The 25,416-nt window shown below is 39.3% G+C and overlaps 1 protein-coding gene across 4 annotated transcripts in view; it reads right to left on the bottom strand.

Annotated features, from left to right (window-relative positions):
* The window catches only part of LOC134213182 (uncharacterized), a 191,757-nt gene that overhangs the window by 30,155 nt on the left and 136,186 nt on the right, over positions 1-25,416 (bottom strand). For all 4 annotated transcript variants that reach the window (XM_062691869.1, XM_062691872.1, XM_062691870.1 and 1 more), the window contains 4 exons: positions 24,362-24,575; positions 5,200-6,383; positions 3,950-4,248; positions 3,357-3,455 (listed from right to left, as the gene is read on the bottom strand). In XM_062691869.1, coding sequence (XP_062547853.1) covers positions 3,357-3,455; positions 3,950-4,248; positions 5,200-6,383; positions 24,362-24,575 — 1,796 coding nt within the window. The remainder of the gene's footprint in view (positions 1-3,356; positions 3,456-3,949; positions 4,249-5,199; positions 6,384-24,361; positions 24,576-25,416) is intronic.

The raw sequence follows: 25,416 nt of genomic DNA, 5'->3' as shown, positions 1-25,416 counted from the left end.
TTGAAGCAAACTTCTTGTTGCTCGTATATGCCCACAGGGCATACCGACCATCCCACCTTGACGCTTCCTAACTTGACTACCTTGGAGGCTTCCGCTGCAGATAGCCGAACCAATAGCTCAAGGTTAGCTGCGTATCTTTGCAGCACCGAACATCGTGACTCGCTTTTTTAGAAGAAGTGCACCCCAAATTGACCTCTCTGCGACAGGGTCTATTCGCGAACACACAGAGGGACTTGCCGACGCGGTGCCTACGCCTGCCCCAGCCTTGACGAGGACCCCTTTCCGTCCTCGGGCTCGGAACCCGCCCGGTTGACCGACGCCGCGAAAGCAACGATAGCATGTTGTTCTTCGCGCGGCCACTTGTTCGATAAAAGGATCGAGTTCGACCACAAAGCATGACCACCGGTATGACCCATGAAGCCGACTCCGATTCCTTGGACCACCTCTTATTTGCGCCTGAACTAGCCATCCTTGAGTCCAAGCGCCACCTTCTGTGTAGCTCCGAGACGATTTGGGCGATAGCCGATAAAACGGCGTTCCAGCCAATTTCATCTTTACACATCCTCCGAACTAGGTTGTCCGGTGTAGTGTCCAGACCACATGTGGCAAGCATGTGGTCACGCATTGCGCGAAAACGTGAGCGCACGAACAACACGTGTTCCGCCGTTTCCTCTAAACCTGCGCTCACCAAACACTCGGGCGAGGCCGAGCAAGCAAGCTGCGTTACCTGCACTGTGATTTTGCAGCACGCTTAAACGCCGGGCACATCGAACCCCCCATGGGGTGCTTGCTGTTCACAGCTTTGCTGGAACAAATCAAACAATTGGGAGGGTTCGTGCAGCATTGAAGCACTTGAAGCAAACTTCTTGTTGCTCGTATATGCCCACAGGGCATACCGACCATCCCACCTTGACGCTTCCTAACTTGACTACCTTGGAGGCTTCCGCTGCAGATAGCCGAACCAATGCTACCTGCGTCCCTGCCGGACCTTTCCGTAGCCGAACGGCTGCGGTGGGCGTCTCTACTTCGCACTGTCGCCGCAGTGCCGTGACGTCTGCTCCGTTGGAGCAGTCACCCCCGACGTGCCCGCGAATACTTGAGCCTCAGTCTGGGTAGACTTTGGCACCACCGTCTTCGCTGGCACGCCCTCGGTTGATTTGACCTTGCCCGAGTCCGCGAATCCTTGGGCCTCAGTCTGGGTAGACCTCGACTCCACGGGTTTCACGGGCTTAGACTTGGCCGTCCCGACCGCCCTCTCCAGGTTGGCGTCCAACATCGACTTTCGAAGTTTCAGCAAGCTCCTCTTGAGGTCCTTACTGATATTATGCTTCGATGACGCAAAGTCGATGATGGCGTCCAGCTGTTCCGTCGCCACCTCGAAGGCTGAAAGCCCATCGCGTTTGCGGTTCATCGCTTTCACAAGCCATGGGCCGTCTATAACCTCTACCGGCGGAGCCTGGGAGATGGTTAAGTGACCCACGCTGGCGTTGCGCACTGAGCTGCCGACTATTGCCTCTGGCCTTCTAGGCGGAGACCTGAACAACCCACCTCTTGCGAAAGGGTTGTCGCCTACACTACTACCACTAATTGAAGAATTGACTTGGTTTTCCAATTTGGTCCCACGAGTTGCTCGGAAAAAGAGGTCCACCACGCCAGAGCCCAGCATGACACGGTAAGGGATAATTACTGTGGGGGTGCCCAGGTACCCCACAGGCTCCGTTAGAGACCTAGCTCATTATTTCACCCCCTGGCCATGCATCCCCTCGGCACGGGTCGTTTAACGCCTTGGGATTAGGGGTTAGGGACGATGGTTCCTTTGGTCGCACCCCCTCACTCTAGCTGATGTCAGAAGGACAACAGTGCCCAGGCCGCACTACCAGCTAAGTACAAAACCCTTAGTTGGCGGTCGATTGTCATCGGAAGACCCGTGAAAGCGTGAGATTGGAACTTGTGAGGACCAGAGCTGTGTAGGTCGCTCCTACCCAGATGTCAACTCACCATGTGTGTTTGTGCAAAACGACGCAAAAAAATGTCACTCATTTTCAGGCACTTATCCTTAACCGATTTGGTCGCAACAAGTTGCATACGACGCAGAATCCTGTCTCATTGTCCTATTGTAAAATTAACCAGGTCGAATTATGGGATCGAAAGTTATGGCCAAAATACCATTTTAATTTTATACTCAGAAATAATACAAAAAACAATGAATGATTTCCATCGTCTGTTGCTTATAATAAATTATTTCAAGAACTTGGAAGTCTAAAGAAGAATAAAAATTATTTTATATGCTAGACTTCCAACTATACAACAGTCAAAAATATTAATTACTTTATATTTGAGCTATTTGGACTTCTCTATAGAACTTTTCTCGATACTTTTTATAAAGAACGAGAAAGGGCTTGGATCAACTAGGTCCGAGCTCAAGACGTCTCAAAAGCAAAGGAAAAAAAAGAAAGGAATCATCACCGCTAGGTGGATAAAAGTGTTTTTTTTTAATATAGTATAAAACATAGAATCACGATGATATTATTCCTCCTAATGGCGTTCAATATTTTGTCGTCACCTCATATCATTTATTTTTCTGTCAAGGTCTTTAAAACGTGCTTTTATTATTCCATTTAATTCGACCACTCCCCAGACCATTATGGTTACGCCTTCGTTTGCCACATAATAAAGAAATCACGCCTGTGAACCAAAATCATAAAACATATTTGTGGTTTCTTATCTGGTCAAAATATCTATCTAAACTTAAATTATCATAATTTATGACAGTTGTATTAAGATTTCATCATTGTTCAGCGCATGCCAGGGCATTTTCCCTCGTTTCTGGTCGATCGATAGATGCCTAATTCAATGAGACGCGACGAAATATTTTCTTTCCGTGATATGGAGCAATAGAAGCCATTGCGGCGGCAACTCCGGACACAATAAAACAAGTAAAAGCAGAATATATGAAAAGGCGTGCTGTGTTCATGTAAAGGCCGAAGGGGGCATTTTGGAATTCCGACACGCGTATGGATCATAAAACAAAGTATTATTCGGTTGGCTTGATTTGCCAGTGGACATTGAAAGTGATCTGAACAAAATGCTATTTATAGCCCGAAACTGAACTGCCAGGGCCAGAGCGGGATCCTTGCTCGTGACAAATGACATTTACATTCGAAAGCAAAAAAAAGGACTGTCGTGCTCGGCAGTTGTTTGATATTTCCTAAGGGTAATTACCAAATTCAAATGCATATGAGCCAGTTTTTTTCGGTTTATCTGGTTTTCCTTCTATTATATATTGATAACATTGACATTGCATTGGATTGATCATTATTGGAGAACCAACTGTGAGTTGAATAAAAATAACCTACCTCTAGTCTGTAAGCCTCACACATGATAACTTGTACCACCTTATCGTCAACGTCGGCTATGATGATTCTTGCATTTTTCGTCTTAAGGTCCAAAAGGTACTGCGGAATAAATAAAACATATATAAGGAATATGATAAATAATTGTTGTTATTCAGTTTATAGGTGTTATAGCTAGTGTTAGTGTTAGTGTTAGTTAAAATCTTACTCATAGGTATATCAATTATCGAACCCTCATGAGTGAACAAACTGGTAAGATAGCACGCCTTGAGTTTATCATGCAATTTCATGAATGAAATGAAATTTCACCCAGGTATTTGCTCAAAAATAATTTCACTCGAAAAAGCGTTTAAAATCAAGCGGAATGTATTTAGTAATTTACACATGTCCGATGCTATTGCAGTCAGCATATCTATTGTTCTATGCGAGGAACTTAATTTCACTGTTTTTAACAAAGGATACTATAGAAAATCATAAAATAATTCTGAATGGCTCAAAAAATTTTGGTCTATGAGTTCGGTTCGGTGGTTATTTCAGAGAACTTTTGAGTTTTCCCAACACAACTAAATGTTAATCGTCCCAGATAATCATCTCACCTGATTCATTTCAGTAGCACTCCTATCGCGTGGAAACTTTTTGTTCGATATCAGCTCGATGTGGTTCTCCTTCAGCATCGTTTCCATGTGCGATATATATTCGGTGGATTTTTGACCATCTTCCGTCAGGGCAGCAACTCGGTTCCATTTGAGCTGATGCAAAAGCCGCACGTACACGTGCTCGTATTGTCGGTTTTCGCCAATCGTACGGAAAAAGTACGGATACGTGTCCCGGTCTGATAGAAATGCGCCTTCAGCAGAGTACGAAATAACAGCCATGCGAAAATGCTTGGATACACCTGCAGGAGACAGCATGAACAATGTATTGAATTGATATGAATTAATATCATCGATGCTGTACATGGATTAACTCATCCAATCCATTGGAATTAGTTATCAACCTAAAGCTTTTATTTGTAAATAAAATATTGTAAACTGATTGGTTTCAAAAAGTCCTATCTTTTGTTTGTCAATTGGAAGAAGGAACGTGGCGAATTTCGTTTTTTATTTAAAACTTTTTCGGTGTTCTGTTATCGTCTTGTCCAAAATTGATTTATTGACAAAATAATCTTATTATTCACAAAATAAGTTGAAGCATGAGTAGAGGGCAGAAAGTGTGATGATTTAACTCTGATTTTCAAAGTTTTTCAGTCTTATCATGAAATTTTGTTTTGTAAAGAGGTGAACACAACAAATATAGAACAGTTCGAATCGGTCTATCTATTCTTGAAGAGGCGCAGTTGTGAGTGATGAGTAGTTTGTCTTATACAGCTAGTTGTATTGTTTTAGTCGACAATAACATTAGAATCTTTCCGTTTTATTTTCATGTTTGTTGACAAAATTCTCATCTGTTTTATATTTTATTTCAATGGTTAAATTTTGCTTTAGTTTTTTTTTCAAATGAAATTCAAAAAATGTTGTCCTGTCTTGTCTTGTCTTGTCTTAGCACATGCACAGCCAGTATTGAAAAGCATCCTGGAAATGTCGGTTGTAATATGACACAAGTATCAAAACGGCCAAAAAAATGTTGTTTCAAAATAAATGACAGGAATATAAAGGTGATACATAAGTGGAATAAGACTAAAAAATCAGCCATCCTTTTTTAACAAACTTATATATCTATGAATTCTTTCTAAAAATGTTGTTGATATTAGATAAATATGGTAGACTATTCCTAGGAAATAAACTAAGAAACAAAGTGAAAAAAATGGAAATCGAACCGATAAAAAATTGAGAAAAATATTACCCACCTGCAATCGGTTCGACCGTGTCGCTGCAAGCCGGTCCCAGCACACCAATCATTCGCTCTTGCATTATGTAATAATTGATAAAGTTTTTCATAACCTTGTCAGCACGACACTGACCGTCGCTCTTCAGTATTATTAGCTTGTGATTCGGTAGAATGGTGCCGTTACTGTTGATCGCTTGCTGAGCCATAACAGCCGCGGGCATTATCCCCAGATAGGCTTGCCCCAGTCCCGACAGCGGAAAAATGCCCCCAATATAAATTTCCTCCTTTTCCTCGCCTTTGGGTTTCCACTTGTGCCAGGCGGGTTCGTTGGTCTTGAGCCATTCGCAAGATATTTGGTTGTAGTATCTTGACACAGCATGGTCGTCGTACTCCAAATTTGTCTCATCCCTAGCCCGCAAAATTTGCGGTTCGTACTTGTCGTATAAATCGATTAGCGCCTGTATACCAGACGTATCGAAGTATACTCGGAGCAGTGACTGAAGGGCGTGCTGGGAAGACTCAAACTCGTGTGCATGATACTTTAGCAGTGGCGTCAGTTCGTATTTGCAGCCGGTGTTGTTACTAACGATGATGTCTTCACATCGCGGCATGGTCACAGCAACGTATTCCATCGTTTTGCTATCAATTATCTCCGACGGAGTCCAATGTAATACGAGAAACTTTTTCGAGCTTTTTCTATCACTTCCATACACACTCATCAGATGTTTGATGCCAAGTTTAAGTTTGCCTCCTAACCAAATAACCTTCAGCTGAAACTTTAACTCTTCGATGTGCTTTACGATGAACTTCGTATCTTCGTAATGGGGTGCGAGCACAAGAGCACACTTCTTCCCTTCTGTACACTGTTCCGGTATGTACATACCATCCTGATTGCACGTGTTTTCATTTTTGCAACTTCTTTCGGCCCAACTTTTGAGCACTTCAAGCACCCCATCCGCAACGTCGAACTTTTTTATCAAATCGTAATATTTTGGATTGTTTAGATCTTCCTGGAACATAGTGTAGGGGTATAGTTTCGGAAACACGTCCTCCTTCCGGACCAACGACTTCGGAATAAATAGTCCGAAACGGCCCGGGTGGGTTATCGAACCGGCTTCTTCAATTTCCGGCGGAATTATATGATAGTCCGAGAGCATCCACACTTCCAGATCGAGGGTAGGCTCTGGCCAATTGATACCATCTCTGCATCGCCGGGTTGAAGTAGTATGGAAGAAATAAATAACAAGAAAGAAGACGAAAACAGTTAGTGGAAAGTTTCTGCTCCGAAGTATAAAGAAGCTTCTTTGAGGTTTATTAACTAAAAATAAGCATGAGATTATTGATAAAGGAAAATAATGTAATAAAATTGGATTAAACAAAAATTAAATTGATTATTATCTATATAATAATAGAAGTAATTGCGACTCAAAGGATCATCTTTTGGCTTCGAAAAAACATATGTTTCAAAAACTGTCTCTTATAAAAAGTTAATTACCGTTTAGAGCCATAGCGTCTCAAGTTAGCTTACGAGCAAAGGCGTAGAAATGTCAATCCGAAAATAGCGAGTTCATATCCGGCCTTGGATGTTTTCGAAATTCGATCGGTTGAGAAACATTCTCGGCTTTCTGACCATAGTGTATTCAATTCATTGTATTTTGCCACACAAGATACATATTCTTGCAAATGGCGGGAAAAGAAAAAGCTTTTAGTTGATAACTGTGTAAATGCTTATAGAACACAAAGTTGAAAAGCAGGTCATGTTCCAGTTGGAATGTTGAGCCATGGAAAATTAAAAACACACAATTTGAAGACCTGTCTAACTTTTAGTTACATAATGCGCATAATTCTTAACAATTGGATGTTAGAATTTAATTCCACTACTGTCCTCAGTGCTGTCAATACGGTATTGCGTGTTTTTCATACATTCACTAAATTAACCGCCTCTTGATGAACTTTTCAACATCACTTGTTATCTTTTATCGAGAGTTGCCAACACTCATCGTCTGTCCGCTTTTTATGCTTCCAATAAATCGGAGCGGTTAATTGCAGATGCCCAACTGCACATGAAGACATCATCTCAATTAGTTTAACACGTTTATAATTGATACAGCAGCCGATGAATGTTGGCAGCAAACATTGTTTTTTATTCGTCATTATAGAGGGTTCCATCCTTTTGCTGGTTCACATCTGGATTGTAGCAAAATTGATTCTCTAAAAATATTTTTTTAAATCCAAAAATAAAATGAAATTTAGTATTTTTATAGGTCAACAATATTAAAATCAGAATTTTCTATACAAAATACTAAATTTCCATACAGTACATTTTTTTTTGTTTCATGATGCATATTAATAAAGGAAAAAATAGAAAATTATTATGAAAATTGAAATATTTGCCACTACAATATCGCACTATTTATAGCATGATTTAATCTGTCGCGTTGCGAGTCCCCACTACTGGTGCAGTCCAGTTTGATAACGGCCCGACAATATATCGGAAAGGTAATAAGAATTAATGTTTCTCTTTCTTTTCTACTCTGTTTTCTCTGAACTCCAAATTAGTTTTATTGCAACTGCATGCATTAAAGTTTGTGGTAAACAGACAAGACTAATGAATCGATTTTTAATTCGACTAATAAAATGAATGCAATATATAACATATGCGGTCTTCTTTGGTCACTTATTGAGTGTATTTGCAATGAAAACTATATTTGTAGTTAAAATAAAAAGAGGAGAGATAAAACAGTCACAGTTCACAGTTTCACACCACAGTCTGCCCAAAATTGATATTTACGGTAAGACGGTATAATATGGCCCCCTAAGGCAATACCTATGAAACCTTTTTATTTTTCAACGCAATTTATGCAAACTTTGTGTTATTTGGTAGTCCAAAAAGTCGCAAATGCATTTCCTAAAAATATTACTGAGAACACGTAATAAAGCTTTTTTGAAGTCATGAAAAAATGGATTTCAAAAAGTGCCTGGACAATACGCCCCACCGTAACCAAAGACATTTCAAAGCCCTCATGAGTATTTTATCTATCCCGTAATTAAAAAATTACAAATCCTTATAACATAAGTCCATTTAAGCAGGTGTGAATTATATTTCAATATTTTCCATATCATTTGGAAGCAACTACTGCAGGCTCGCAGCACTTGTGTCCAGTTAGTAAGGACATATCGTCCTGCCTACACTGCACATTGGTCGGAAAATGACGAAATTTGGCCAAAACTAATTTCAACATTTTTTTTCAAGATTTTCTTATCTGGATACCATATAGAGGTTTGGAAAGCCGACTACTGAATATCAGTCGGTAAATTGAGATAATGTATGTCTGTATGTATGTATGTATGTATGTATGTATGTATACACTGTGTATTGATATGCGTAGTTATGTTTGCATGTGCCTGTGTGTATGTACAAATGCCTCATTCGATTCGCTCACAAAAGAAGATGTTCAGCGTAGGATCTTCTTACAGTGTTTCTCTTCAAAAATGAGCCTCATAGGTCAACGCGTTCAAAAATTATGTTTAAAATACTATAATTTCAAGTGTATAGGAAAAACACATTTTTGGCACTTATACTCATCCGATTTGCTCGCAATAAGTTTTATACGACGGGGATTTGAGCATTGAATGCAAATAAACGTGAATGGTGGGACATATCCACCTATCAGTGCTTGTTTTGACTTTTCTTATAAGAAATTACCTCGAATTAGACATTTTATCAAATAGCTCTTATTTGGAAATGTGCAGACATGTGCAAACTATCTCGACGCTCCCTGAAAGGTCTGATGGTACTCTGAAACGTGATACATGCATAGAAGCGGCGACATGCGGCGACAAAACAACAAAACCTTTTTTTATGAATGTAAAATGTGCTATGGGAAGGTTTTTGTATGACTATTAATGTAGTTAATAAAGTAGAACATATCATACGGTGTAGATATGTGTTCTTCACGCATGTTTGGAATTTAACTACAGTCGACTCTCTACATTTCGATGTCCTTAATATCGAGATATTTCTTCCTATGTCGATGGTTTCCTCAGTCCCTTCAATCTACATACATTTGTGCTCTCTACATCTCGATAACCTCCCTATCTCGATATCTCTATATCTCGATGTATTCTGATCATATTTTATCCAGGATTTACTCTCCTTATGTCGATTTGTTCAAATTTTTAGGCTACTAGACCATCTTTGGACAATACCAATCACATCAACAACAGAAAATGACATTTGTTTTGTTGACGTTTTTCATGGCAACGAGCTTTTTTGGATCTAGTACCCATTTCACTCCTTCCATTCCTCGATCTCTCCCTATCTCGATGGTCCCTTCAATATCGAGATGTGGAGAGGCGACTGTATTTCCAAATTTTTCGCTAGGGTCACTTTGACGCCTCTAACAACAATGAGAACCTCAAGAGATGAGCCAGCCTAGGGCTGAAAATCTCTTTAATAAAGATATAAAAAAAAACAATGAGAACCATTTTCAAATTAGTTTTGAATAAGTGCGCATGAAAATATAGTTTATTTACTTTTAAATGAGATTAAAAAAAGTATATAATCTTCGAAATTATGTTTTGGTAGTTTTGGCCGTCCCTTTGTATGGAGCTCGACCATTGTGCACTGGGGAGTTTTGACCAGTGAAACATATTTTCGAAAATCTTTACATTTTTGAAGATGGAAGCAATTTTATAATCATATTAACCACTGAGAAAAGTTATTATAACTGAGAGTTCCAGTGCAAGTTTTGCGGACAGTATGCCAGAGTCGCTCCAGAATGTTGTGTTTGCTCATTAAAAGTTACATCAAAACTGTAACTTTTTGTATCTTGCTATTATTTTCATTGTGTAATACAAAAACACTTCTACATTCACATAGTATGATGGTTTTACAAATATTCAAAGTTACCAACTGATGTTTACCCTTAGTTAGGTATAATTTTCTAAAATTCAAAGGGGGGCGTTTTGGCATGATGGGGCGTATTATACCATCTTACCCTATATTTATCACGAGCCATCCGTTCACCCGTCAAAATTTGTGGCCTGGAATAAATAACACATGTGATATGGTGAGGAAATATAATCTGTGTCAAAATTGTTGATCACTTTATCATTCGCATATGAACAATTTATTCACGAATAATCTAAATATGTCAAGTGTCAGAATTGGAACAGAATCGTCTGTCAGTTCCATACAAATGCGTGTTCCAAACGAGCAGGAGACCTGTCAAACGTGGCACATGGCGTTACTCTTCTTATAGGATTCTACTACAGCGTCTTTAATTACTAATTAATGTCTCTAATAAACAAACAAACAACGTCATTAATCGCTTAGGACAGAGCTTCCCAAACTATTTGGGTGAAAGAAAAATACAATCTACTGAGTTGTATAGACTAGAAATACTAGAATAAGAGATCGGCGAAGACGCCATCTTGTTTCCAACCGAACCGTCAAAAACGGTTCCATTTCGACTTGTTTACTTTTTGCTTCCATAAGAAGCAAGCAAAAAGTTCAAGTGCTGCCAGTATTATTTTCACGATTTCATGCATTTTCATACGTTGCCATTTCGACAGTTTTTCACTCCGCCGGTCTCTGGTTATAGTGTTGCTAGTATAGACATTAATTTAATCAGAATACCATCTGTTTCTGCTACGTTCACATAAACATTGTATACGTAAGCTTGAGTACAAATGCAAAAAATGACAAACATAAAATCTACTATTGGCCAAGATATTTACATTACTGTTTGGTTTGATCTTAAATGTTGACCCCGAAAAAGTCTTCATTTATTGTATTCGTACTGGTATTTACTTTCTTCTGGTTAAAATGTTCAAACAGAATAATCATCTACAGTAGCCGTTCGATAACTGCAAAATGTTTACTTTGCAGTTAACGAATGCCGTTCGATAACTGCAACGCATTCTAGACGTCAAACGGTTGTCAATCGACGTCAGATGCAATAAAAGTGCATCTAAATGTGCATCCCAATGCAGCTGTCATTAAGACTGACATCAGTTTGAAGTTTAGCGGTCCGATAAATGCAAAACTGTTGCAACTATCGAATTGCAGTTAAAAAGCATTGCAGTTAAATGACTTGCAGTTATCGAACGTCTACTGTATTGAATTTACGTTGGGAGAGTTTGAAATCTATTTAGTCAAATACCTCTGTTACAAAGTTCCAGCGTTCATTTTGCTGTATGTGATAGTGATAGTGCCTAATCTTGCTGCATCGGCCTTTAGACCAAAATATGTAACTTACATCACAGAAAACAGACGTTGAAGCTGCACTCGCTATGTTGTGATAACTTTTTACTGTTCATTTTGAAATAACTTTGGAGTGTCGCCGTTATCCCGTGCAGAATCAGCGCTAGCGTCATAAAAAATGCCACTGTGCGCTAGTGTCGATATGCATGCAAGAGCATACCAACGCCATCGGGATGTCAAAATGAGATTGTGAGTTGCAATGTCGACGACGATGGCGTTGAGGTTCGGTGTGTTTGTTTTTACATGCTTTGCAAGAAATTTTGTTCGAGCCTCCATGTCTGTTCTCTGTGCTTAAATACATGCCCAAAAGACTACAGTGTCCTTTAGGAACTCGTGGTGAACTGCTTTTACTGATGAACGATGAGAAAAAAAAACGATTTCGATGAGAAAATAAACACCGACAATTTTTCCTCATTTTCTATAGCCTCGGTTGAACGGTTCAAGCAATGGTAAATGCTGGGTAATGCGTACCGTTGGTACTTCGCGTACCTGAGGGGGAAATGAGCACTATTTAGCAGTCCTTAGCTTTTTATCCAGAAACTCCTATCCCTACCTTCCCGTCGTGGTGCCGTCCGGGGTACAAGCAACCTTCCAGGGATTGAAAAACATCAAATCATAAGTAAGAATCAACAAAATTTATGCCAACTTGATATTCTACTGAGGCATAATCGATGATGCTTTCTAGATCGTTGAAACTTAGCGTTCGTTGATTCAAAGTTTAAAGATCTTCATCTCTCTCCAATGGGAGACAACTGAGCGAAACAATTCACTTGGTAACATGTTGTTACCACACTGTGTGTTGTACCACTGTGCACACTGTGCTGTATCGTGCCCGCATCGAGAGAGAGGCCTTTTCAACACGATGTAGGCAGCGAAACCCTGGTAAGGTAGCCTACCAAAGTTTTCTACAGTTAACAAGAAAGGCAAAAGAGGAGCAAAGGATGGCTTTATTGGCAAAAGACCCGGCAACGAATAAATGGAAAAGATTGGGAAGTCGGGTCTTGTGACGTGAAAACTTTGGATGATCTCGCACGTGTTGGGTTCCTGGCTTGTAACCTGCAGAAAGTCGGCGTGAGTGTGGCAGAAATCCAGGAAATACGGTGTCTCAAAACTGGAGATCAGAAATTCCGGACGGTGGATTCCATCGCAAACACTTCATTCAAGTGCTACATCTACTAAACCGGCGGTGACAGAGCAGAATATGGAGTTGGCTTTATTGTGATCGGGAAGCGAGAAGATGTGACGTTTACTTTCATCATGTTTTATGCTTTCCCCAGAAATTAGAACTAATATGCTGACCAAGGCTGGCTGTAGCTCGAAAATCCGTTAGGTATACGCAGAGATATGACCATTTTCGTGAAAATGGTACGGGCCGGCCATACACCCTGAACAAATGTCACTTTCACAGAACACCCGGAACCTGTTACAAATTGGCCAGAAAGTCTTACAATCCTCAAAATGTATCTTTAGTAAAGATCCTATATTCATCGCCTTGGGAAAACATGAATTTTGACACCCAAATATGCATGGTTCCAAATGGTGCCAAAACCGGCCCCTCCTGGAAGGCCCTTGGAACCTGCTATAAGGGTGGCAGTGGACACTATCATTCTGAAAATGTTTCTGTAATCATTGTCTCGCAAAGCCATAAAGTAAGACACTCGTATTTGCATTATTCCGATCTGTTATCATTTCATCATGTTCCCGGAACCGTTTTTACGGAAATGGCCACATCTCTGCGTAGTTTTGATGGATTCTAGATCTGCAGCCACCATATTAGTCGGCATCGGCATATTAGTTCTAGTTTTTGGAGAAAGCATAAAACATGATGAAGGTAAACGTCACATAAAATGACGAGCAGTGGGAAAAACGCCTCCTGAACATACCCTCGGAAACCCTGGTGGATCTCCGGTGGCCAGGGACCAATCCCAGGTTTTGCAGGGGGACAGTAGGGGAGACTGGGTAGACTTGATCCCCTTTTCTGATTTCCGATGTATCACAACCAAAAATAAATAAACATACGCGATTTCCACACAGACTCTCTAAGAAATATAGTATTTAACTTTACAAATTTTTGTATGGGTGACTAACGGGGGATCAAGTGTCCCTATATTGAGGCAATAACTTCAAATCCAAATATCCTAAAACTTTGATGGAATGTTGACATTTTCATCAGTACAGATCAATAAGCATATTTATGGCTTGTTGCTGTGAAAAAACGAAAGACTTTGGTCATTGTTATGAAAAGTTGTTCAAATTTTGCGTGGCCAATAAAAAAATCTTTGAGAAGGTCAAAACATACAAACCGCCCTGCAGAATAAATAAGGTTGTCAATCCAAAAAATAACTCACCACATAAAGATCATTTGTCTAGAGGATCTATACTAAAAAATACGCTAGAACAAAACTACTTTAGTTCTCGATAAAACAGGGGGTGATCAAGTCTCCCGGGGATCAAGTCTACCCACCTTCCCTTATACTAGAAAAGTGTTCGCTTCTGATGGTCCTGGTTTTATCAAAATCGGATTATTCTACGCAAAGTTATGCTGATTTGAATTTCGACATAATTTTACCTATCTCAACCTTTTTGTCTAACCCTTGTATGTCCCAACAAACGATAAGTCTGATGATGTGAAGGATGCGTTCTATGAAAGCCTTGATAAAGATTACGGAGAGTGACCAGCACAAGATGTAGGGAATACTGGGTAGACATGATCCCCTTTTCAAGTCAAAGTATCACAGTCAAAAATGAATAATCTTACGCGGTTTTCGCACAGAATCTTCAATAAATAAATCGATTAACTTTACTGGTTTGTGACAGACTGTAAATTGTAACTGTAGAGAAAAGATATTTTAGTTACTAGATAAAGCTTGTCACTGTCGTCGCTGTCCGAAACATCTTTTGCTGGTGAGGATAGGGGAGCTAAATGTCAAAGAAGGAAAATCCATACGATTTGACAGGTATGTACCACACATGTTTCGGACAGCAGAACAAAGGGAACCGAAGCGACAATCTTTATCTAGTAACTAAAATATCTTTTCTGTAGGGTCATGGGTTCGACTCCCATCGAAGGGAAAGTGATTACCTCCAATACATTTTCCAAACCAATATCTTCCACATATGTACATATTCACATATGAGTTTTCACAACATTGTAAAAAAATATGTAAATTGATGTTATTATTGATAAACAATAAATTTTTTGGAGCTCTTCAAAAACCGTATTTAAAAATATTCGGAGGGAATTGATCCCTCTTAAAGAATTTGCTTTGATAAAAGTATAAAGATGCTCTCTGATTTAAAAGAAATATTTTTCCTTCAAAATACGCAGAGATTCCGACCTGCTGTGCGTATTCATGAACAATTTTTGATATGGAATTTGATAGTGCATGCAATCTTTGAATTTGTGGAGACTTGACCCCCTTTCTATGATATCCACTCAATAAATATTTTTTCTAGCCAACCCCAACTCATCGAATCTGTTAAATCTACAGAAAAATAGCCATCCTTGACCAGTACAGACCATTAAGCATATTTATGGCTTTGTGCTGTGAAAAATTATAGCATTTGGTCATTGTTAGGAGAAGTTGTTAAAATTTTGCGTGACCACTTGAAAAATCTTTAGGAAATCTAAGGGTAAAAAAAAACAAATCGTCTTGCATAATCAAGAAGGTTGTCAATCCAAAATATTACTAACCACATAACGATCATTTGTCTAGTGGATCTATACTAAAAAATATATGCTAGAACAAAACTACTTTGGTTCTCGCTAAAACAGGAGGGGGTAAAGTCTTCCTACCTTCTCCTAATGATTGACATCGAGGATGTAAACGTGTAGATTAGGAGAGAAAGCTTCTGTCACCCTGTCATTTGTACGGAAAGCCTTCCGCTGCCAACGCGTCTTGTATCCTTTGCTGCTGCTGGAGGGATGGCAATTAGCAAACAAACCTGGCGACACTTGCTCACAGATAGACCACGTGCTGATCGTTGGACGGCATTTCTTGGACGTTATGGATGTAAAATCTCTCAGAGGAAGGTTTTCGTGAGGGCCAATCAACGACGGGAGTAAAACTTGCAGACTCCCCATCTGTTTCTTAATTTCAAAGCAGCGTATGACTCAGTTAAATATTTAAATGACCCATGGCAGATAATGTAATGTCTGAATATGGTTTTCCGGCGAAGCTGATTAGGCTGATATCCCAAGTAACATTTTTAGCTTCATAACGCTCTTGAAGACCATTATTTACTCTACAAGAGTGCCTTGATTAGAAATCATTTTAAAACCAAAATGTTACTGGGGATGGGCAACGCTTGATCAAGTATTCGGATTGCAGATGAGATAGAGGTTGAGCTAGTGATGTTTGTGCCGAGGCAGTGCTTGATGGGGATGTGTTGTTGTAGAATTTGTTTACCACGAAAGCTTGTGACTTGTGATAATGACGTATCCCGTGACATGAAAAGACTTATTGCTACTGCGAATAGGGCCTTCTACGGCTCACGAAACCAGCTTATGTTCCGCATCATGCACACGGAAACGAAATTTGCTCTGTATCAAACTCGATTCTACTAGTGGCCCTTTACGGATATGAAGCATGGACGTTAACAGAGGCCCGGAAAGCTTTCGGAGTTTTCGACCGACAAGTACAAAAACATTATAAAATAATGAACGAAATCAACTTCATTTGAATCGAAATCCATCCACCTTAGACGTGTTTCGAATCAGAGCATCAAAATTCGTACAGTTATTTTTGCTTTTCTCGTATACTAAGTATACGGTAAAGGCTATATGATCGCTCCAAAAACAAACCGGCCCGGAGACCCATAGTGTTATATACCAATCGACTCAGTTCGACGAATCGAGGTGATGTCTGTGTGTGTGTGTGTGTGTGTGTGTGTGTGTGTGTGTGTGTGTGTGTGTGTGTGTGTGTGTGTGTGTTTTTTTCTTCCTAAACAATGGAGGGGGAATCTGCTCAACAGACATCCTGGGTTGACCAGGAAGTGCTGGGTTAGGGGCCACCTCCAATGAGGGAGGCAGGACTGCATTCCCGACCAGCTAAACCGTTTCCATTGCCGCCAAGCCCATCGTCCCTTCGGTACAACCAGAAAGTAATGCTTCAAAGGGGGGCCAGTGCATAACGCACCCTCGAGGTTAGCTGCGTGTCCTTGCAGCATCGAACATCGTGACTCGCTTTTTTAGAAGAACACCATGGGATCGTGCCAGCGCATTGCCGGCTTTCCAGGTGGCCTTACCACGCCCTATGTCCTCGGAAGGTGGGAAGGGTCGACTTCGCGCCTGCTTCCCTCTGCACGACTGGTATCAAGAATGATGATGCCGCGTGCACCCCAAATTGACCTTTCTGCGATAGGGCCTATTCGCCAGCACACAGAGGGACTTGCCGACGCGGTGCCTACGCCTGCCCCAGCCTTGACGAGGACCCCTTTCCGTCCTCGGGCTCGGAACCCGCCCGGTTGACCGACGCCGCGAAAGCGACGATACCATGTTGTTTTTCACGCGGCCACTTGTTGGATAAAAGGATCGAGTTCGACCACAGGGCACCGGTATGACCCATGAAGCCGACTCCGAACCCTTGGACCACTCTTATTTGCGCCTGAACTAGCCATCCCTCGAGTCCACGGTGTGTGTGTGTGTGTGTGTGTGTGTGTGTGTGTGTGTGTGTGTGTGTGTGTGTGTGTGTGTGTGTGTGTGTGTGTGTGTGTGTGTGTGTGTGTGTGTGTGTGCAAAACCACTCAAAAAATGTCACTCATTTTTCGGGCACTTATCTTCAACCGATTTGCTCGCAACAAGTTGCATTCGACGCAGAATCCTGTCTTATTGTTTCCTATTTGAAATTGGTAAGATCGGACTATGGGATCAGAAGTTATGGCCAAAATACAAATTCATACGTAAAAATCGTGTAAACAATGTCACTCATTTTTCGGGCACTTCTCCTCAACCGATTTGCTCGCAACAAGTTGCATTCGATACAGAAACCTGTCCCGTTGTTTCCTATTTGAAATTGACCATATCGGACTATGGGATCGAAAGTTATGGCCAAAATACAAAATCATACGAAAAAATCGGGTAAAAAATGTCACTCATTTTTCGGGCACTTATCCTCAACCGATTTGCTAGCAACAAGTTGCATTCGACGCAGAATCCTGTCATATTGTTTCCTATCTAGAATTGGCCAGATCGGACTATGGGATCGAGAGTTATGGCCAAAATACAAATTCATATGAAAAAATCGCGTAAAAAATGTCACTCATTTTTCGGGCACTTATCCTCAACCGATTCGCAACAAGTTGCATTCGACGCAGAATCCTGTCCCATTGTGTCCTATTTGAAATTGGCCAGATCGGACTATGGGATCGAAAGTTATGGCCAAAATACAAATTCATATGAAAAAAATCGCGTAAAAAATGTCACTCATTTTTCGGGCACTTATCCTTAACCGATTTGTTCACAACAAGTTGCATTCGACGTAGAATCCTGTCCCGTTGTTTCCTATTGAAAATTGGCCATATCGGACTATGGGATCAAAAATTATACCATTTTTTTATGGAAAAATCGCTAAAAAAATGTCACTTATTTTTCAGGCACTCTTCCTCAACCGATTTGCTCGCATTAAATTTCATTCGACGCAGAATGTCTCATATTTTCTTATTGAAAATTGTCCAGATCGGACTATGGGCTTAGATGTTCTGGTCAAATTACTATTTATTGTGAAAAAGAGTTTAAAAAAGTCTAGCTCACTTTTTTAGCACTTAGACTTCATCTATTCTCCAAGCAACACAAGTTCAACAAATCTGGTTGCAGTAACCATATAGTGACTGAATCCGGTCATATATAAGTTACTGTGATTGATGTGCAATATGTGTGCTTCTTAGGTCGCTCGCAACAGATTGCATTCGACGCAGAATCTTGTCCTATTGTTTCCTATAGAAACTTGGACGGATCGTACAATTGGGTCAAAAGTTATGGCGAAAATACTAATTTTAAAACTACAAAATAAAATGCCATTTTTTGCTCTTATGCTAATCCGATTTGTTTGCAACAAATTGCGTTTGCGAGATTTTTTTTTATGCATATAAACAAATATGAAAAATAAGACCAATCCACATATTGGAGTTATTTTAGATTTTTCCAAACCTTTTGAACGAACGAGAAAGGCACCATCACCGCTAGGTGGATTAATCTGGGTTTTTAAACTAAATATTGAAATTAAAGCAGACCGATTGGCTGGATTGCCTCTGTAAATGGTTCAATACACGCACATTGAGAAGCAATTCCTTGGGTTATGTTCTGCTGATCTTACTTTATTTATTGCAATTACCAATTCAAACAGAGTTAATTTTTTGCACAAAATCCGCGTTTTCTATGGCTGGCAATTTGTTTATGATTCTTGTGGTTTTAATTTCTAAGCCTTCTTTTCATTCAGACGGCCAAAAAAATAATGCTGCCAACGAAAAGATAAATAATGTGTGAATCAATTCCTTTAAACTCCACATCATTTATAGATATCTCAGGAGGGCGGGGAGCGGAGGGGAGGTGGCTGGTGAGCGTATTTCGGTCCCCCACGGTAACATTTGCCAAGTTTTGAACATTCAGCTTCCTTATCGACAACTCAAGTCAGATTTTCCCTTCAAATTCCAAGGAGAATATTGTTTTATTTGCATAATTAAAGCATAACTCATTATTCAGAAATATTACACGTGTTAAGTAACAATGAAGAATGATGGATAAATGTCGAAAAGTCACTTTCCTAGCAATAGCCTGAGCCATCCATTATAGGCGCCTAGTCCATTCTTCATATACAGCAAAAAAAACTGTTTGCACCGAAGTGCGAGACGACAAACAAAATAGTACGAAGACAGCTTTTTAATGCTGACTGCTGACAACAAGCTACCGGTAGCACGAGGAACCTGTTTCGGTTAAGATGCTTTGTTTGCAGATTTAAATAAATTTGTAGAAAGGGTACCGATATGGTTTTCGGAGCGTGATATGAAATGTTTCAACCTGTGCTGTCAGCAAACAGAGGCATTTTCGTTGTTTTTTTTATCAATTCGAAGGATGTCAATATACGTCTTTTAAGATGCAAACAATTTCATTATGTTTAGTTTTAAGTCTGATAAATATGACATTATGTTATCACTATAATGATCTAATGATGTCCCTATCTACGACTTCCTTTTGTCTATGCCTAAACACCCAAGTATTGCAAACGAGTTTAGCGGTTTGGTGTTCTTTGAATAATTTAATAATTATCAATTTATAAACACTTGCCAATCATGTTCAGTATACGAATTTGTATTATTATCCTGTGATTATTAACTAGAAGAACCTGTCCGATCTGGCTTGGGTTGTATTTTTTTGTTAATCAAACCGTCAATCTTTTAGTTGATTGCAGCGTCGCACTTTCGATATCAGTTCAAGTTTTATGGCTTTCTTCATAACCCATGAAATTCCCGTTAAATTGACCAACTCTTCATATAGGTATTTAAAAACTGAGAATCCCAATCGATTGGTGTGAAAATCTTGCAAATCGGTCAACCCGTTCGCTAGTTATATGGCGTCAAATGAAATGCAAATTCCTTCGTATATACAGATTCCAGTCTACTTGGTGGAGAGTAGTGGAGGTGGGCTAAGTAACTAACTAAAATATAATTAAGTGCTAAATATTCAATCCGCATTTATTTTCTCATACATTTACAGGGTTATCAATTTTCCATAGAAACGACGCACGTGCCATTATAACCATATATGTAGATAGTAAGGTGGCTCAAAAAACACTTTTTCAATTTTTTTGTTGGGCCGCTCTCTTATTCGGTTCTATTTGATGCCCTGATAATCTGGATTAAATTTCAGCCAAATCGGTCAACGTTTGGGCGGTGCTAAACTCGTTGGAAGTTTATATGGGAAAATGTATGCAGAAACATCGACAAGTAGTTGGACGGCACAATTTACGATGAAGAGCTATGATACTCATTCAGTTCTTGTAGAATTATTTACAGAATGTTATGCTGAAAACCACGAGAAGATTAGAGTGAGTTTATTACGTAAAGATATTTGTGTTTTACTGAAGTGCTGTATGTGTGAATTTATTTCTTTTCAAAGGTGAAAGAAACGAAATTTGCTCGAACCTCACTGCAGTGAAATGCTAATAACTTCGCCGGACAAACACTAATCTTCTCGCGGTTTTCAGCACATTCTGTATTAAATTCTTCAAGATCTGAAAGAGTATCATAGTTCTTCATCGTAAATTGTATCGTCTAACTGCAAATCACTATTTTTGGATGATTCTGCAAACATTTTTGCATATAAACTTCCAACGGGTTTAGTACCGCCTAAACGTTGACCGATTTGGCTGAAATTTTGTCCAGAGCATCAGGACATCAAAAAGAATCGAATAAGAGGGCGACCCATCAAAAAAATTGAAAAAAGTTTTTTCCATACTAATTTAGCCACCCTAGTAGATAGATGTTCAGATAATCAACAGGTGCTTGCTTTTGGAACTGACACTAATAATCTACAAATACTCAGACAAAATATTTTAAGCTCTTTTTAGTGGAATGTATTCAACCGTCTAAGACGAGTTAAGTAACTCCATTTAATTCCACCAATTATAATTGGTGGAATTAAATGGAGTTACTTAACTCGTCTTAGACTACAAATACTGGTGATCCCAATTGTTAGGTTGCCCGTTCATAAATTACATAACGCATTAGGGGGTGGGAGGGTATCTGCCTGAGCGTTACGGCCCATACAAAAAATGTTACAAGAGGGTTGATTAGGTGTTCAAAATGGTCAATTTTGGCGTTATAAACCCTTACACTGGCGTACGATACACTGGAATAATCGTACAGCCATTTGTCGCCTTCTACTACTTTAGCAGAGGACATCTCTAAACTAGCCACGAGTCATGCGGAATTTTGAATGGAAAATACATAGAAGTTAAGTACTACGGCAGAACTTCGTATTAATTAACTGGTTTCCAACGTGATAGGAAAGAAAAAAAAAATGTCATGTTTAGACTATAAAAATGAATTGATTAACTCTATTGACTTGCCAAAAGTTAAACGTGTTCAAATTTCTTTTTATTCAAGTGAGATGAGTGAAACGGATCCGGTATTGAACGCACGATCACGTCCTGCGGTTGAAGCCAAAGTGGTAGTGAATAATGAACAATAAAAACCGTATTCTTGACACACTATTTTGTAAATTGAAAAACTTCGTAAATTACGATGACCTTAAAAATACAAGGTAATTCATATGTGCCATTCTAAAATAGTGTGTATAAGATGATCAATCATAGTATTATAGTGAGAAGGTTTGGAAAAGCACCACCGAAAAACTGTCCCATTTAGGTTACGACAAGAATGACACAACATTGCGAAAACTTTTGGTACGCCGATTGCTTCATAGGTCAACGAGATAAATGTTTAATATGAGCAAATAATCAAGTTGAATAAGAGAATAACTCTGAAGAACCAAGCAGTGAATTTGGAACCATTACTATTCACATTTAATTTCAATAATGTGCCGCTAGTCAGTTTATTCCTCATTATGCAAATAAGTTTCGCTGTATTAGAATTAACATAATCCAAGCTAAGAGTCCAAGTTATTGTTATTAGAATCATCTATAGTGTACAAGATAACGGTCACTGGATCGAGTCGGCTTAAACGAAACACACATTATTCGGACACATTCCTGGTGATCGACTCATCGTGCTGGGGATCATTCGTCGTTTCGTACCATTACATTTTCATCATTTGAATGATTTTTGATACTAGCTAGCGTTTATGTGATAATATTTGTTTATTACATACTGTAAATATCATTGTCACTGAAGATCAATGGTGTAAATTTGTGAATATACCACCTAAAACAAAAAGTAACCAAAGCAAATGACTCGCACACATCTTTTTGGCAAGATTTCTCCACATCTTCTACTCGCTCAGTAAGCAGCAAAACAAGCACAAGATTAACGAGTCATTCGGTTTAATTTATAAAATACAAACGAAACATGTACTGACGAATTTTCATTCAAATGCGTCTTTTTTTGAATGAAAATAAACCTGTTCGAAGAAACCACAAAAAGTCGATGAGAATTGTTATTGGAAAACCTGTTGGTGTCCCCTGATGCAAAAGTAGCCCTGCCCTATAACATTTTGGAGTAGTTCCAACGCTGCTACATAGATACCGGAAACATATCTGCATCTCCTTGATTGCCGTTGGAATGCAAATTTGTTAGTGGATAAGAGTTGATAGTTGATATTTGACACGAATTACTGCGAAAAGCGATCTGTTCTGTGCAACCTTCGTGTCGCGAGCAGTTTTTTGATAAAGGAAATCGCCAAATGTTAACCCTTTATAAGGCAGTGGCAACTATATTGCCACCAACAAATTATATGTTTTTCTGTTTATTAACGAGAGCTCTACTTATTATGTCCCATGTAGTTGCTACCTACCTTTCCATTAAAAAATATTGTGATCAAAATTTGGATTTGTTTTCACTCATACTGAGTTAGTCCTGCGATGTGTCCAGTAAATGTTTGTTAATTTCAAGAATAAAGTACATTTCCACAATTCTCTACCGTGGTAGAGAATTAGAAATTTTCCATAAAAATTTAGGAAATTGCCAATAAAGAAATCAGGGTATGAGCAATACTCTGAAACGATCCATGTACATGACAGATAAATCTTTTCGCTTTATGGGCTGCTGTCGTCCGCATTGATGTCCATATAGATGGCGACAAATCTGGACAGGCTTCAGGTTTATAAAGCAACATAATTTCTAACCTATAAAATATTTCAAGTTTCTTCGCACATTCATTACTTTCCTTCATAAAAACCGAAAAAAAATTCAAAGCAATGTTCATTTATGCGATCAAAAAAGGAAAACTAAGCAATCAAAAGGAAAAGGTCCGAATAATGCCATGTTCAAAGTGTTAATATTTCTAAATATTAATCTTATACAAATTTCAACAAACTGTTTTTAATTTGTTCAATTGCATTTTTACAATCGATGTGTCCGGCAAATGTCTTTATTTTAGGAACGGAACACATTTTCACCATTCTCTCACTGGTGTTCCAAAATGTGCTTCATTGGTAAGCTAAACTCCAAACTATGTTCATTCTGCGGCGATAGCAAAATGCGATTTGATTTGAAAATAAAAAATTGGTGGCCAAAACATAAAGTCAAACGCAGCTTTTCAAAATAAATAATTCAAGTTTAGTCAAGTACGAGACACTGAAGACGGCCTTACTGTTGAGGTCGAAATACGTATCTGTCAAAGGTACAATCAAGTAGTGGTATTAAATAGAATCGTACGAACTAGTCTTATGAACACCAAAAACTTCTACTTCTTCTTCAATGGCTCTACATTCCAACTGGAACTTGGTCGGATTTTCAACTTATTCTATTAGCATTTCCTTTAGTAGTTAATTGAAAGCTTTTCTATGTATCTTGTGTGGCAAGTACAATGGATATTGGATACACTTGGCCAAGGTTGTCGTGAAAGTTTCCAACATCCTAGACCGGACCTAGACCCCAGTAAGAGGCAAGTTAAGACATTCCACTTAAAGCTCACAATAATCAATTTTTGGTTGTATAAATAACGATTAGTGTTTGATAAAATACGCTTCGCTCTTCGTAACAACGTAGATCAGATGCCGCATAAAGTAAGAAGTGAATCACATATTATTTAAATTATCGACCAGAGAAATGTCATCAATATAGTGGAATAGAATGTTTCATAGCCGGAGCATGGTATTAGAAAAGAAAAATAAATTTGGGACATAGTTTCAAGGATGCAGTAAAATATCGTTTCTGCCGATACACAATCCCCTCAAAAGAACGCCACTTCGAACTGTAAAAGAAAGTGAATAACTAACTATAATCTATATCTACTCACGACACAAGGTTTTCCAGCGTGACAAAGAGCCGTTCCCGTTGAATGTCGTGCGTCCGTTCGTACAGGTTCACCAGCTTCACGTTGCGGTAGCCGAGGATCTCCCGCAGAAAGATGCCGTAAATGCGCGAGATGATCTGGTGGGTGTAGCGACGGCTCACTTGGATCGCTATCGAATCATTTTGGTTGCGGGAGGCAAAGCGTGGCAGTAGATTCTCTGCAAGAGATGTGTGGTGAAAGATATTTACGATAAAAAATAGGAACAATTTCTGGCTGAAGTATAATTGAAGTGCGAATAAAAAGAGGCTACGATAGAGCGGGGCAAGTGAGAACAGAACAGAATTGCGTTCCGATCGTTGCGCTGCGATAAAAACAGTGGCGATTCACGAAGAAGAACACGAGCTTAGAATTATCCCAGTTGGACCCACTCACCCCGGTGTACCTTAAACCATTAAACACAATGGGAGAGGACAGTGTCGCAAACGTTTTTTCGTCAGATTGAGATATTTAATTGGGTGTTTTGAATGTGGAATTCAAATACTGCGTATAATAGTCAAGGTCAAGCAAATACATGACAATGGATTAAGAGAAAAAATGACTATAAATCAATCGATGTAAAAGCAACAACTAAGTATACAATTTTCATATTTTTCTGCAAAAGTTCACATTATTCATTATAAACGTAGAAATATTACCACAAGCCTTCTAAAACCCAAAACTATTTTGAAGTATGTACTTCTACTATAATAGGAAAAAAAATATCACACCACTTTTCTTTAATCCTGGGTTTCGTGGCCGTACGGTTAGCAACGTCAATCGTCTAGACGCATGTGCTGTGGAGTGTGGGTTCGATTCCCGCCCCGGTAAGAAGAAATCTTTTCGTAAAGCGAAAAATTCTCCACTGGGCCACTACTGGGTGTTGTGTGAATGTCCTGTCCGTTGCCTCATGCTAGATGTTAAGTGTTCAGTCTGTGCGACCTCTGGTCGAAGACGGTGGTTCTGTCTTTTATTTATTATCTGAAAAAAAAAAAAATGAGAGTCTCATACTTAACTCGAGT

Source organism: Armigeres subalbatus, chromosome 2, assembly GCF_024139115.2.
Source record: "Armigeres subalbatus isolate Guangzhou_Male chromosome 2, GZ_Asu_2, whole genome shotgun sequence".
NCBI lineage: Eukaryota > Metazoa > Arthropoda > Insecta > Diptera > Culicidae > Armigeres > Armigeres subalbatus.
This window is presented reverse-complemented; position numbering and strand designations above follow the sequence as displayed.